The 15,742-nt window shown below is 50.1% G+C and overlaps 1 protein-coding gene across 1 annotated transcript in view; it reads right to left on the bottom strand.

The window, feature by feature from the left end:
• LOC116940036 (uncharacterized) overlaps nt 1–12,744 on the bottom strand; it is a 30,182-nt gene extending 17,438 nt beyond the window's left edge. The window contains exon 1 of the mRNA XM_076065422.1: nt 12,444–12,744. Within this exon, the coding sequence (XP_075921537.1) occupies nt 12,444–12,505 (62 nt within the window). The 5' untranslated portion in view covers nt 12,506–12,744. The remainder of the gene's footprint in view (nt 1–12,443) is intronic.
• Between the last annotated feature and the right edge of the window lie 2,998 nt (nt 12,745–15,742).

The raw sequence follows: 15,742 nt of genomic DNA on the forward strand, positions 1-15,742 counted from the left end.
ACGAGTTGGCTACGTGCCGTGCGCAACAAGTTCAACATACGTCACGTACATGCTCCCGCCTCTATGCTCACCCACTTCAGTGATCCTGCACTAACCAGGGTGGTGAAGTATGGTCAAATAACCCCCACGACCCGCAACGGCGTGGGAAGGCCCTCGTCCAGTAGTGAACTGCCACAAATGGCCTTTACATGTTACGCTCACATGTGCTTTGGAGAAGGGTCCGTTGGCCGAAACGTCGCCTATTATATAGTATTCCTTTTAAGGCCACACACACAAGGTGGAGGTGCTGACTAACGCGTGTTCAGTGTCGTCGTTGTTGGCTGTACTCGTGCACCGCTTCCAACGCAGCAGCATCACCAACATCACCAACATAACCCGCTTACGATTTATGCGGTCACGTGTCGATGGTAAACTCATTTAATGGTAATCAGATTCAGTCCGGGTGGGAATGGCTTCAAGGTGCGGCTGGAATGCGCTGTCTCCGGGAACGGCACACGAGAAGGATGATTGTGCACAACTGCTGTTAGCTCTTGGAAAAGGACATTGCAACCTCGTGGCGTTGGAAGTTGGAACGTCTAGAGTTGCAAATGTTTAAGTCCGAAAAGGTAGCGGAGCAGCCAGGCTGCTGGAATAGTGCACGCGATGTGATCTGCTGAACGACGCTTTGAGAATGCAATTCATTATTTGTCCAGTAAAACATTTTTTTTCTCACAATCTAACCACGAAGCACGGATCGGCTTTTAATGTACGTTGAACTTCTTTCGCACCGCACGTAGATAACCGTGCCAATCAGAGGTGGTTCTCATTGTTACTAACCGCGGATAAATGATGGTCTGAGGCTAATCCCGGCCGGAATTGGAACCCGTGACTTAATTGCGAGATTTTTTTTGTTTTTACAAATAGTGCCACGTTAATTGATTTGCTCCTGAGTGACACTTCCAGATCTGATCAAGGTGTTGACGCGTCTGCTGGGCACGTAACGATTGATCGATTAATCGAGTAGAATAAAGTCTCGCTACTCACGTTTTCCTCGCACGTGTGTCGTGGTCGTAAGAATCGATTATAGCCGATGAATACACTCTGCGTTATACAGTACACACTATCCCAGTGTCCGTCAATGCAAGGCCCTCCGAGCCACTGGTGGCCTTGAGTGTGGCCCGTGATGTACTGCCCCTGACAACACACAAATAGTGCAAACACCCCCCCCCCCATCATCATTGTGCTGCTATCAAACCTCCAATGGTGTTAAATGTGTGGCGGCCCTCTCATTGATGATGTCCTATCGGCGGAAGTGGCCCTCCCCTCTAAAAATTCGTGAAGAACTCTGCACTGCTATGTCGCGTCTCTTAACGCACAGCCGCTTATCTGAACAGCAGGGGGCGCGCTCTTTAGCTTGCAGTATAAACTCTGCCATGAACTGGGGCTCACTTACTTGCTGGGAGCCTGGGACTTAAGTTGTTAATTACAGACATGGAGATTACGATTATGGTGGTGGTGGTTATTAGGATGGCGATGAAACTTAGTGTCGTTGCTAATGTCGTTGATGATTACTGTGGCGGCGGTGGTGCTGTTGCTGCTGCTGGTGATCTTTATTTATACAGGAAAGCCTCACCGAGTGAGTCGCAACACTATTTTCAGGAGTCTTACTACAACGGTATGTTTAGCCAATTATCAATGCATGAGTCGTTGGCTTTCTGTGGGAGGCAACCAGATAAGCCACCTCACTCAGTACCGCCATCTCATGCCCACACCTCTCAGCCGCACACCTACAACACCTGGCAAGCCCTGGAGGTTTATTATTTTTGTCCACGAGTGAATTAACCAGGTGCAGACCTGGTTAGCTGTCTGCGATCTGGCGAAATTGGCCGTAATTAAGGTGATCTGGCCATAACGAAATACCGTTGCGATGTTCATATCGATGTCGCTTCTACTATTGCTGCTGCTACTGCTGTTCTGCTTCTGCTGATGATGATCGTGATGCTTATTCTGCTGCAGCCGATACTTGCTGCTGCTAATCTTGATGGTGAGATGCTGATGCTACCGCCACTGCCTCTACTGCTGCTAATGCTGCTGCTGATGGTAATTCTTCCTCTTTTGCTGCTTCAAATGCGGGTGCTGCTGATGATGACGACGATGTGACGACGCTTCTCCTGCTGATTGTCATGATCGTCGTCATCATCATAATCGTCACGACGACGACGATGATGATGATGATGTTGCAATGTTTTCTTCTGGTCGACCGCCGAGTCACTCTGCGTCGTGATTTCTCGGGCCCACGACCTCTCACGCCAGCAGCGATGATTCACTTCCTCGCGGCACGAGAACGCAGAGTCTAGTACACTGATGGTCGCAGCATCACATTGCCTTACCCTGCATTAAACATCCATTACCAGGGCGGGGGGGGGGGGCAAACCCTCGAAGCCTCCAAACTCAACCACAAGTTGATGAAAACATAAGAAGATGTTTGTGGCGTTGTTCTCTGGTCTAACACCGGTGGTGAGACGATGCCAGAGAGAGAAGGCTCTCTCTCTCTGGTGCAGCCCAATCAGTTGCAAAGACCTTGCGTAAATTACCAGAGCACGTGTGTTGGCATGTTTTGCCACATGCACGTTTGGTTAATGCAGACGTGATGCCTTATTTAGTGCTTTGAACACCTTAGCACCTGCTTTGTTGCCAGGAAGGGTAAAAGCTTATTCTTACATATATACAGTGAGGGAAAAAAGTTTTTGATCCCCTGCTGATTTTGTACGTTTGCCCACTGACAAAGAAATTATCAGTCTTTCATTTTAATGGTAGGTTTATCTGAACAGTGAGAGACAGAATAACAACAAGAAAATCCAGAAAAACGCATGTCAAAAATGTTATAAATTAATTTGCATTTTAATGAGGGAAATAAGTATTTGACCCCCTCTCAATCAGAAAGATTTCTGGCTCCCAGGTGTCTTTTATACAGGTAACGAGCTGAGATTAAGAGCACACTCTTAAAGGGAGTGATCCTAATCTCAGATTGTTACCTGTATAAAAGACACCTGTCCACAGAAGCAATCAATCAATCAGATTCCAAACTCTCCACCATGGCCAAGACCAAAGAGCTTTCCAAGGATGTCAGGGACAAGATTGTAGACCTACACAAGGCTGGAATGGGCTACAAGACCATTGCCAAGCAGCTTGGTGAGAAGGTGACAAGAGTTGGTGCGATTATTCGCAAATGGAAGAAACACAAAATAACTGTCAATCTCCCTCGGCCTGGGGCTCCATGCAAGATCTCACCTCCTGGAGTTGCAATGATCATGAGAACGGTGAGGAATCAGCCCAGAACTACACGGGAGAATCTTGTCAATGATTTCAAGGCAGCTGGGACCATAGTCACCAAGAAAACAATTGGTAACACACTACGCCGTGAAGGACTGAAATCCTGCAGCGCCCGCAAGGTCCCCCTGCTCAAGAAAGCACATATACATGCCCGTCTGAAGTTTGCCAATGAACATCTGAATGATTCAGAGGACAACTGGGTGAAAGTGTTGTGGTCAGATAAGACCAAAATGGAGCTCTTTGGCATCAACTCAACTAGCCGTGTTTGGAGGAGGAGGAATGCTGCCTATGACCCCAAGAACACCATCCCCACCGTCAAATATGGAGGTGGAAACATTATGCTTTGGGGGTGTTTTTCTGCTAAGGGGACAGGACAACTTCACCGCATGAAAGGGACGATGGACGGGGCCATGTACCGTCAAATCTTGGGTGAGAACCTCCTTCCCTCAGCTAGGGCATTGAAAATGGGTCGTGGATGGGTATTCCAGCATGACAATGACCCTAAACACACGGCCAAGGCTACAAAGGAGTGGCTCAAGAAGAAGCACATTAAGGTCCTGGAGTGGCCTAGCCAGTCTCCAGACCTTAATCCCATAGAAAATCTGTGGATGGAGCTGAAGGTTCGAGTTGCCAAACGTCAGCCTCGAAATCTTAATGACTTGGAGAAGATCTGCAAAGAGGAGTGGGACAAAATCCCTCCTGAGATGTGTGCAAACCTGGTGACCAACTACAAGAAACGTCTGACCTCTGTGATTGCCAACAAGGGTTTTGCCACCAAGTTCTAAGTCATGTTTTGCAAAGGGGTCAAATACTTATTTCCCTCATTAAAATGCAAATCAATTTATACAATTTTTGACAATGCGTTTTTCTGGATTTTGTTGTTGTTATTCTGTCTCTCACTGTTCAAATAAACCTACCATTAAAATTATCGACTGATCATTTTTCTGTCAGTGGGCAAACGTACAACATCAGCAGGGGATCAAATACTTTTTTTTCCCTCACTGTATACATACACAGCACTGGCAAAGAGGTTCCCGTTGATAAACCGCAAAGGATTGCGTCTAAACACCGTGACGTCGATCCGCGGCGCCACCCCAAAGCGCGGGGCCTGGGGCGGTCTCCCCGCCTGTCCGTGGACAGCCTAGGGAGGGGGCGACGCTGACTATTACCCTGCCCGACAACAGAAATTGGGCTCTTAGAGCACTTCCCCTCTCGATTATTGCGTCCAGTTGGGGGGTTGTTTTGGCTTTTCCATCCGAGACGACAAGGAAAAATCCTCCGTCTGGCAAAACACGGATTAGGAGGTAACATTTAAGGCCCGGGCCAGGAATTGCGAGCGAGGTTTTCCCGTGACGTTCGTTTCGCGAGATAAAGAGGCGAAACGCCGTTCACATGAAAACATCAAATGGGCGCTCGCAAACAGGAAAGCAAATAGCGCGTGACCTTTAGACGAAATCAATTGAGAAGAATGTTGCGGCTCCTCATTTTGCCCAAGAGACGAAGATACATGGTCTGGGGGTTGTACAAAGGAACACGCGCACAAAAGTAGGTCGTCAATGCACTTAAATGCAGCGTGCGTACGTGATGCGTGTGCACACCGCGTTCCGGCGAATGGCACGCGCGTGTATCTTGACGCACGCGTGGCATTCAACGGCCCTTTAGTCAAACCGCTGCCGGATGAAGACGTCATGCGGGGTTTGTTTGGCCATACTTCACCACGCTGGTCAATGCCTCTGATGTTAGCCGTTGCCGGGAATTGAACTCTGGTGCATGCATGGCATGTATGTGCGCATATATACAACTAATAATGCGTACACATGTATAATACATTAGTAGATGTACATATGTGTTCTGTTAAAATATGTATATACATTGAACATTAATTTCTTTGTAACTGCTGGTTGTGTTTAGTTTGTTGTCTTTCCTCCCTCAACTCCGATTAGCGCGGTTGGATACGTAGGGTGCGAAAGAAGTTCAACATACACGGACTCCTCTACTTACGAACGAGTTAGGTTCCAGATGTCTGTTCGTGAGTCGATTTGTTAGTAAGTCCAACATTACTCATGTCGGTTCCAAACGTGTTGTATGTACACTAAACACGGGGAATGGCTTTAAAAGTTGTATAATCTCCTGTTGATGTAGATGCCACCGGTTATTCATGCTCTGCAGATGTAGATGCCACTGGTTCTTCACGTTCTGCAGATGTAGATGCCACCACCGCCATATATTGCACTGCGGTTGAACTTACGGCTCGGTCCGAACAAGCAACTGCATTTCGACAGGTTTGTTCGTATCTCTGAAAGTTCGCAAGTCGAAAATCCGATTAGCACGGTTGGCCTTGTACGGTGCGAACGAAGTTCAACATACATACATACATGTACCACAAGCATGCATGATGCCTGAATGGAGCCTCAGCCCACGCTCACCAACTCACACTGACCAGCGTGGTGAAGTATGGTCAAACAACATCCACCACCACCACCGGATGCTGCGTTGAAATTTTCTTCATTGAGCAGCGGACTGAGGCGTGAGCTGTAAATGACCACTCTTATACACTCAATGTCACTTGCGTAACAGATCATATGTTAATTTGGGAAAGTGTCACAGAGACCGAAGTAAAGGTCCTTTGGCAATGAAGATTCTGGGGGGGGTGGGGGGTCGCGTCACAGAGGGTCGAGTTACGGCAGGCTGGTGTCATGGCGGCTTAAATGCCGAATGCGGTCAGGATTAGAGCGAGCGGTTTAGGGGACAGCACGTTAGATCATTAAAGGGACGTAATTCCGGTTTAGAGGTTAAATGCCATTTGTAACGCGCGCACGATCTTGAACACGTAAATGACCGTAACTCTGCAGCTTCGCTTTAGGCTGAATTTAAGGTTATGGATGGAATACTGGCTTGGGTGTAGGTTCAAGTTAGAATTCGGGGTCATATTCAAGGTTAGAGTAGCAGCGTGAGCTTAGGCTTGGGGTTCGGATTTGAATGAATCAGAATCTGTATTGCTACTGAAGGAGGAATCCGACGAGATTTAAAGCTCTTTTTCACAGATGTCCAGTTCGGGCGGGTAAGAAAGTTACAACAACAAACAGTACAAAACATGACAGCAGTTCAAAGTACAATGAAGGTAAATAAATCACCCAAACACATGCAAATACTACTAAACCATCCTCATCTTATCAGGCAAAGCCTACTGAGGCATTAACTTATTTTTCAGAAGCGACCTGGCTACCACAAATGATAGCTCAACAAAGAGGCCACATCGTTTGGACATGAAGAGCAGCAAAATAATCGAAACAATCCCAACGCTTGTCTCTAAGTGAATGTTCAGAGTTTCAGCATAAATATGGCGAGAGTTTAGAGTGATGTTATGTTTCTTCCAGCATGAGCACGGTTAGAGTCGGGGTTATGCCCCCCCCACCATCCTGGGGTTAGCAGAGTCGAGTCAGGCCTAGACAACGGGGCTAGGGCAAGCAAGCATCACGCTGCTGATGATGACACTGAACGTCGAAACCATTCCAGCGTCTGCCTGGCACTGAATCAATGCTGCTGCAAATGCACACTCCCAAGAAGGCCGTTGTGGAGCTGATGGATTGTGTAACAACAACAATCTCTACTTTAGTGGATTTTTATTATTATATGTATGTGGAGAGACAGTTATTTGAAGGAGACATTGCCCGCTTATCTAGCTAAGGCTAGGGTCATATCAGCACTCAGAATCCCCGTGGCGTCCACAGAGATCGCTCGCGGTCTCTCTCTGGCAGAGTACAACTTTTCACCCACTTCTCTCGCATAGTTGTCCATCCCCACCACCACCACTACCGCCCCCCCCTACTCCTCCCCCCCCCCGTTGCCGTCTATCGCCGCTATCAGCTTTGCTGCCTTCCGTGACGGGGGAGGGGGGGCGGCGAGACACTGAGCAGAGATGAATTCTGCAGCGCGACCCTCGGAGCGCGCGGCGCGAGCGGCTTCGACAGAGTCGCCGACGAGGCGTGGAGACCGAAACGTCGACTTCGTGACGAGGGCAAGACGCGCTGCTGGGCTCGCGAGCCCAGCTTGTTCGCTGATTCGACCTTCCGGCGAGGCAATTGTAAACATTGAGGGGCACGCGTGTCTCCTTGAATTCCCACCGCACCGCACCGCCCGCCCGCCCCTGTCCAGTACAGCAGTGTGAACTTCTGGGTGAGTGCCACCGGTTGAGGTCCGTGGTTTTTCTTAGCCTGGGGTGCACGCACAACCCCCTGGGTGTGCGAGATGCCCTTTCTGGGGGTTGGCGAGACATGGGCCAGATTTTTTGTTTTGTTGTAGAAGGTAAATCATGCGAAACGCAATTTAAACACGGACACAACCACTTCGTTCCAACAAACCCTTTACGTATTTATTAGCAAGATACTTTTCTGAACGAGTGACAACCAAAGGGGCGCAGGGCTGCAGCTAAAGGTCATAAGAACCACTCACTGCTTTAAGCCATTTTATGGGTAGGTTTGGATGGGACCGGGTAAAGTGTGGCTATTGCCGCCTCATCTAATGAGTACTCGCCCCACTTCCTCCTCGGCCAGCGTGGAAGAGAAGCCCGACTACCTTCGAACGCTCTCAGCCAGCTGCTGAGTGACCGAGGCAATGAATTGCAGAGTTACCCCCATCGGGGTTGGAGCGGTGGCGCAGTGGTTGGCGCACTGAACTATGAACGCCGGCGGCGACCTGAGAGATTGGCTTTGCTGGCACGTGGCGAGTGATGCGTCACCCGGTCACGGTTCCTCCTCCCACTTTGGCAACCCGCATCGACCATAGTGGTGAAGTATGGCCAAGTTTCCCCCACGGCCGACACTGCTGCTACGGGGGTTACAATTCCTCCAGATAATTGCTGAATTGTAACAATCCTGGGTCGTGGTAAGATTATTTTGTCTGTCTCGTTTGTATCGCGTGCTGCCTTTGCTCCGCCTCCGTTGTAAAGTGCTTGCTCGCTCCTTCAGCCCACCTATAACAACAGCCGCAAGGAACTGGATTGTTGAATCCATCTGTGCGGGTTCACGCCACACTGAGTCAAAACTCTCCAATTCGACTCCGAATGCCGTGCTCCTTTATGCCCATGCAGTGGCGTCGTTGGCTCTAACGTTTAGATTATAATTGTGTTTGTCTTAACGAAGCATCCACGTTTTGCCTGGACAGGCAGGGGACGCTAATCAGCCTAGGCGCACTTATCTATAAGATCATTTTTGTTTTGCTTTTCATCTTCGGCATAAAAAAGGTCCACAGCGCCGTCTGCAGCCGAGGCAATTGAACTGCGCGACAGGACCCACACTCGGGCAGAGTCGCGGGTGGCGAGCGAGCACCCCGCTTACAAGGGACACATTCCCGTCGTCAGTCCGCTGTTGGGTGATGGCCCTCCACACGCCTCGTGCGGGTCGTGAGAGTTTACTTGGCCACACTTTCACCACGCGGGTTGGTATTGATCCACGGCTGGACAATCTCAACAACAACAACAACAACCAAACAACAACACCACCACCACACACGCTCAGCTGAAGGGAGACGACACGGTCCACCGAATGTCTCGGCCAAACGTAAAAAGGTCGGCGGCTATCGACGAATTCTAATTTCACTGTGCCCCAGAATACGGCAAGGTCGAGCGTTCTTCCGACGACTCAACGGCCGCGATTGTTCCCGGGCGCTCGGACTCCCTGACAACAAACGGCAGCCGAACGTCGCTTAAGTTTCGACGCAACCACACAACGCGGACGGTTGCCACGCGAATGAATGCGCGTTGTGAGCGATGACAGACGCCCCCCCCCCCCCGTGCGGAGGGGGGGGGGGATTGGGGGTGAAGGTGGGGGAGGGGCGGGTTAATGGATGGGGGAGAAAGCCCACCCCCCCCCCCCCCGTTGTGGCCTCGCCAGGGTTCACTTCTATAATTAGTCGTTCAATTAAGAGATGCGTGGTGGCGTGCGACTCAATACAAAAAAACGCGGCTATAATTCACGCGCGGCGTTCCACTCTGTCAGACGCGTGTCATCGGCCAAAGCTGTCCAGAGACGAGATACGCTGGCAATGCTGCTGCTGCTGATGATGATTATCCTGAGTGATGAATGGTCGAGACCTGGGGGGGGGGGGGGGGGCTCGACCACCTGCGGCTCCGGAGCTGCATGCGGCTCTTTAAATTCGAAACCAAAAATAAATGGCTCTTGCTTGCCGACCCCTTGACCATGAGAGTCCAGTTCACCATGGAAGTCAAATTCACCATGGAAGTCCAGTTCACCATGGAAGTCCAGTTCCCCATGGAAGTCCAGTTCACCATGGAAGTTAAATTCACCATGGAAGTCCAGTTCACCATGGAAGGCCAGTTCACCATGGAAGGCCAGTTCACCATGGAAGTCAAATTCACCATGGAAGGCCAGTTCACCATGGAAGGCCAGTTCACCATGGAAGGCCAGTTGACCATGAAAGTCCAGTTCAACATGGAAGTCCAGTTCAACATGGAAGTCCAGTTCACCACGGAAGTCCAGTTCACCATGAAAGTCCAGTTCACCATGGAAGTCCAGTTTACCATGGAAGTCCAGTTCACCACGGAAGTCTAGTTCACCACGGAAGTCCAGTTTACCACGGAAGTACAATTCACCATGGGAGTCCAGTTCAACATGGAAGTCCAGTTCACCATGAAAGTCCAGTTTACCATGGAAGTCCAGTTCACCATGGAAGGCCAGTTCACCATGGAAGTCCAGTTCACCACGGAAGTCCGGTTCACCATGGAAGTCCAGTTCACTACGGAAGTCCAGTTCACCATGAAAGTCCAGTTCACCATGGAAGTCCAGTTTACCATGGAAGTCCAGTTCACCACGGAAGTCTAGTTCACCACGGAAGTCCAGTTTACCACGGAAGTACAATTCACCATGGGAGTCCAGTTCAACATGGAAGTCCAGTTCACCATGAAAGTCCAGTTTACCATGGAAGTCCAGTTCACCATGGAAGGCCAGTTCACCATGGAAGTCCAGTTCACCACGGAAGTCCGGTTCACCATGGAAGTCCAGTTCACTACGGAAGTCCAGTTCACCATGAAAGTCCAGTTCACCATGGAAGTCCAGTTTACCATGGAAGTCCAGTTCACCACGGAAGTCCAGTTCACCACGGAAGTCCAGTTTACCATGGAAGTCCAATTCACCACGGAAGTCCAGTTCAACATGGAAGTCCAATTCACCACGGAAGTCCAGTTCAACATGGAAGTCCAATTCACCACGGAAGTCCAGTTCAACATGGAAGTCCAGTTCACCACGAGAAGGGGTCGGCATCCTGCGGCTTCGGAGTCGCATGCGGCTCATCAATCAGAATCAGAAAGGGGTTTTAGGACTGTACAGTGGCGTTCTTTATTAAGGACCACCACCGTCTCATATCCACGTTGCATTGCAGCTTTTGAAATATTGAGGTTGATTTTTTTACCGAATTCGAAATAAACCGAAAAAAAGTTTATCCTCGTTGCTTTGATTGCCCAGCCCCCCGGTCTAGGCCCTTCCCCCCCCCCCCCCCTCCCCTGGTAGCGCTCTCCTCGCCACGTACCTCGCGACCAAACTTCTCCCAACTCCTTCGCCGTGACCGTACGCGTCTCGGGCTTGTCCGCGTCCCCGGAATAAGACGGATCACGGACAGCAGTGGTTCAACCACGCTCGATCTCGTCGGATTCTGGAAGCTAAGCAGGCGTTGAACCTGGCCAGTTTTCGGATGGGTCTGCAGCCTGCAGGGATGGGTGAGCTTGCCAGGTGCTACAGGCGTGGAACTGCGATGTGTGGCCACGAGATGGCTGGGCTAAGTGTGAGATCTCCTCGGATGCCTGATGGGGTCTTCTCCGATTTGTTCAGGTTTATTCCCACTTCAAGCCAAGCACTCTCATCAATGGTATTAACCAAATATGGAAGAATGACGAATACCAAATAAAGACTGCAAACACGACATTAATAATACATTTAAAACAAACAAAAAGGTTTCGATTGTTGAATTGAACCGAAACCAATCAGTCACTGCGGGAGGTGAATCGTTGCAAGCGTTCCGTGTTGGGATTGTCCATGGACCCTGACCAGAGATGTTTCCCTTTGTGGCGACCGTGACCTGATGGGGCGTCACTTGAGACGCTTCCAATGTAATTATTGTGGCCAATAACAGTGAATTGTGCTGTTATTGGCCACAACGACTTGAAATGAGTGGGCTGACCAAACGAATCCCTCGTATTCGCCACGTTTAAATACATTGATACGACTAAAAGGTTTGCTAACTTAGGTGGTACCAATTTCTTCTCTGGGCAGATGTACTATTGGGAGCAATTCAGGCCACGAATCGACTCAAGAATCGATTCTTTGTGTGTCGTTTTTAATAATTCGTATTGCTTCTAAATTGTGGTTGCACGCATGTTCAGCTTTGTTCGCTCAATGAGCCTACAATGTAACGGTATAGAATTGACATCTAAATGTGCATACGCCTTTTATTGCACCGATTCTTACACACACACGTGCGCGCGCGGATCTATGCATTGAATGAAAGCGGTGATAACCCATTTTTATCGATTAATCAAAGCAATGTGACATTACTAGTGGTTCGTCGGGGCGATATGTATTCATGTAATACACTGGGAGTAGAAGTTACATAACGCGTGTTATAAATGCAATAACATATAACTTAAGCAATGTAGTTCCGTACTTCAAGGCACTGTTTTAAAAGCACAGTTTAAACAGTCTAACGCGTCGGCTTTCGCGAACAATATTATCTGCAATAAAAGTTTTTTTTTAAGTTAGGTCGTGTAAATGTGTCGTTAACCCACCACCACCCGACACAGCCAACTTAATCAGATTTGTCACGTAAACAAAAGCGTGCCAATTAGGTTCGAGCTCAGCACACCGGTGCGTTAGAAGAGCAAAAACACCACGACATTTACAATTGCCGCTCCACTTTAAACACCTGAAGTGTCACTCGGGACAGCTCGCATATCAATCAGAAACCCCTGCGATTGATGGGACGAGGCAAGTCAGACCACGAGGCAACAGACGAGGCCCAATGAGGTGGCAGATCCACACGTTGCAGCCCTAAACCAGGTAACAAACACATCATCATATTCGAACAACGAATGCAATTCATCATTCTCTCTCCCTCTCTCTTACCCGTCCGGTCGCGCGAGAAACGTGACGCGTGGCTCATGCAGTCGTGGGAGCCGCAAGCTCATCCCAACTTCTCGACTCACGCCGCATCCCTTTACACATGCCCCCCCACCCCCCACAGCGGATGTGTCGGTGAATGCGACTCGTCAGGATGAAGTCAGTGAGCGAGCGCCCGTAGAAGCTGAATGGATCGAAACTGCGAGCGGAGGATGAGCGGTGGCGGGGATGGGGAATTGGTGATGTTTTAAGTTTTAACTCCGGACGACTATCCCACCCCCCTGCTACACCCTCACCTCCCCGTATACACACACACCACACCCCTACCACCACCACCACAACCCCCACCCAAGCTAACCGACAGACCGAGCGACCGTCCTTATCCATCGCACACGTCCTCGCGAGATAGCGCGCTATCTCCTCGCCGGCGTGCGTACGTGCGAGGTAGCGTGCGCTCATGGTGGCGCTGGAGGTCGGCGCTGGTTATGGCCCTGGCGCTGCAGGTTGTTGCTATCGGTGCTCCGACTGGTGGTGGTGGTGGTGGGGCTGGTGGTGGTGGTGGAGCTGGGGAGCGGTAGTGTAGCGGTTAGCGGCGCTGCGCGACGAACCCGGCGACTCGAGTTGGCGCAACACCGTTAATGGTTTTCCGATTCGGTCCTTGCCCTCCCGCCCTAAGTCGGCTCAGCCTCAAATGAGTGACATGGTGCGATGCGTAGACATCGTCACTGGTGAGACAAAGGCGGCCGGGCGTGTCGGCCTTCATCGGTGCTCGCTCACAGCACTTGCCCCAGCAGTCTGTTAAGGCTATACGGGGGGTCTTTGTCTTTGGGGCTGGCACTGGTACCAGTGTGCTAATCAGTGGAGTTAGCATATTTGGCCATGGTTCAAGTTATTAAATGCGGCACACAACCACACCGCCCCTGTCCATCAATTGTGTACGGCCTGGTATCACCCGCAACATTTACCACTGCCAGATGTTTCTCTCCAGACGAGTTCGGCGTGCCCAAGACCCCCGCTCTCGGCCAAAGACTTCTCAATCACTTCTCTGACCTATGGAATCCATCAATTTAAATTATTCTTACTTTCTTCGGGAAGGACTGGACGACCCGCTCTCGCGATCTCTCCAAGAGCGACGCGTGCTCCTCTCGATAGGGAGCAAATCGCGGAGCTTCGGCTCGACCACCCGGTGCGCCAAGGCGAAACATTGCAAACCGCGTGGACATATTTTTCCCCGTTTTAAACAAAAAGCTTCGTGACAAACAGGGCCTCCACAATCACAGCCTGTCCCGAGGGCACGGCGAATCGGGGTGACTGCCCCGGGCCCCGCCATTTGGGGGTGGGCAGGGGGGGGGGTCGCGCGCTTCGACGTCACGGTGTCAGATGTGATACTTCGGGGTTTTTTTAATACCAGGTCAGGCACACTGAGCTATGGCCGCTATTTTTCAGAAGCGACCTGGCCGCAAATGATAGCTCAACGAATCATGTGGATATTTATAGCAGCCAAATACTCGAAACGCGTGTCGTTTCGAAATGTGGAGGGAGAAATATCCACGCGACCACGGGGAGAGAGAGAGACACACACACACACGCAAACTCCAAATATACAGCAGCAGGCGTCACGGTCTGGATTGAACCCATGAACTCCTGCACACCAGGTTGAGGCAGTTACATCGCCAACACATTCCGAGGCAGCCTACACGTGTACATGAGTCTTGAGAGTGGGCGAGGCTTTCCCGGCTAAGCGGACACGAGGGAAAGTGAGCCTTGTGTTTCCTAGGCGACACGCCAAGCCCGCTCGTCACGATCGGAAACCGCTGCCACCCTTTAAATCTTCGTCCTCCACAAGAGGGCGCCATCGACTCAGCAGCAACCGGACTCTTTTTGCCGGGCGAGGTATGTACTGCTGCTGTACGTTGAACTTATTTCGCACCGTACGTAGCCAACCCTGCTAATATGAGGTGCGAGGGATTGACAAGAAACTAAACACAAAACGCAGTTCTAAAGAAATGAATTTTCAAACTAAACCTAAAAGCGCATAGCTCCTGTGAATTCCTAATTTCGGAAGAGCGTTCCAGACGGCCGCAGAAGCGCATCCGAAAGCACGCGGGATGCGGTGACCGCCTTCGATTTGATGGCGAGCCACAAGCAGCTGCTGCGAGGATAAGCGCAGTTCGCGTGATGGTTTATGCTCCTTAACGACATCGGCAAAGTATTGTGGTACATTCGTGGCAGGCACTTTGTGCGTGATGAGTGCGAAGTGAGACTTGTCCATGATGTATGTTGAATGTTGAACTTCTTTCGCACCGTACATAACCCAACCGTGCTAATCGCATGTGGGGGGGGGGGGGGGAAAGGACGACAAACTAAACGCAGTTCTAAAGAAATGAGTTCAACCTTCATTGGCAAGAGCCGCCTCCTGGCCGAGACAGACTTGATGAGTGCCCTGGAGGAGGGCGACGGGTTACCAAGGGGGCACACGACACAAAAATGTTTTCCACTGGCTACATTCCACTGTGTATATTTATTTACGTGATTTGTTTACCTTTCCTATACTTTGCATTCATATTAAAAAATTTATTGTTTGTTGTTGTAACGTTCTGGACATCTGTGAAAGAGAGCTTTATAGCTCATCGGATTCCTCCAGGATAAATATTCAGATTTTGAGCCTGGTTCGCATGCCGCTGAAACGGCCAAAATAAAAACTCGGGACAGGTTTTTTTTGTCCATCATTGGCGACGAAGGCATTGATTGGAAGGTTTTCATCAAAACATCAGGCAAAAGTGAACTTTCCTCCTCTACCCAGGTGAAGCCAGCAAGGGCGAGTGAATCCAGCCCACGGTTTTAGTGCTTCGCGTAGCTCAGTACTGTGGGTTTGTCGGTGGAGGCAAGGTGCGTAGGCGGTACAACTGCGTCGAGAGTCCACAGGATGGAGAGGGCTCCTCCGCTCACGAACATTCGACTTGCGAACTTTCAGAGATACGAACAAACATGTCCGTGTGTCCAGTTGCCAACAGCCGTGCAACAGATGGCGGTGGTGGCTTCTACACCTGCAGAACATGAACAACCAGTGGCATCTACATCTACGGGATTTTACTTTTAAAGCCATTCCCCGTGTTTAGTGTACACGCCGTACAGCACGTTTGGAATTGACGGGAGTAAAGTTGGGCTTACGGAAAAATCGACTTACGAACAGACCTCTGTAACCTAACTCGTTCGTAAGTAAAGGAGTCCATATATAACAAAGTGAGGGGGGGGGGGCAAAGGGCAATTTCCTAAACTTCGGATATAAGCACAGCTGGACATGA

Source organism: Petromyzon marinus, chromosome 7, assembly GCF_048934315.1.
Source record: "Petromyzon marinus isolate PM22_M1 ecotype Great Lakes invasive population chromosome 7, UKy_Petmar_22M1.pri1.0, whole genome shotgun sequence".
NCBI lineage: Eukaryota > Metazoa > Chordata > Hyperoartia > Petromyzontiformes > Petromyzontidae > Petromyzon > Petromyzon marinus.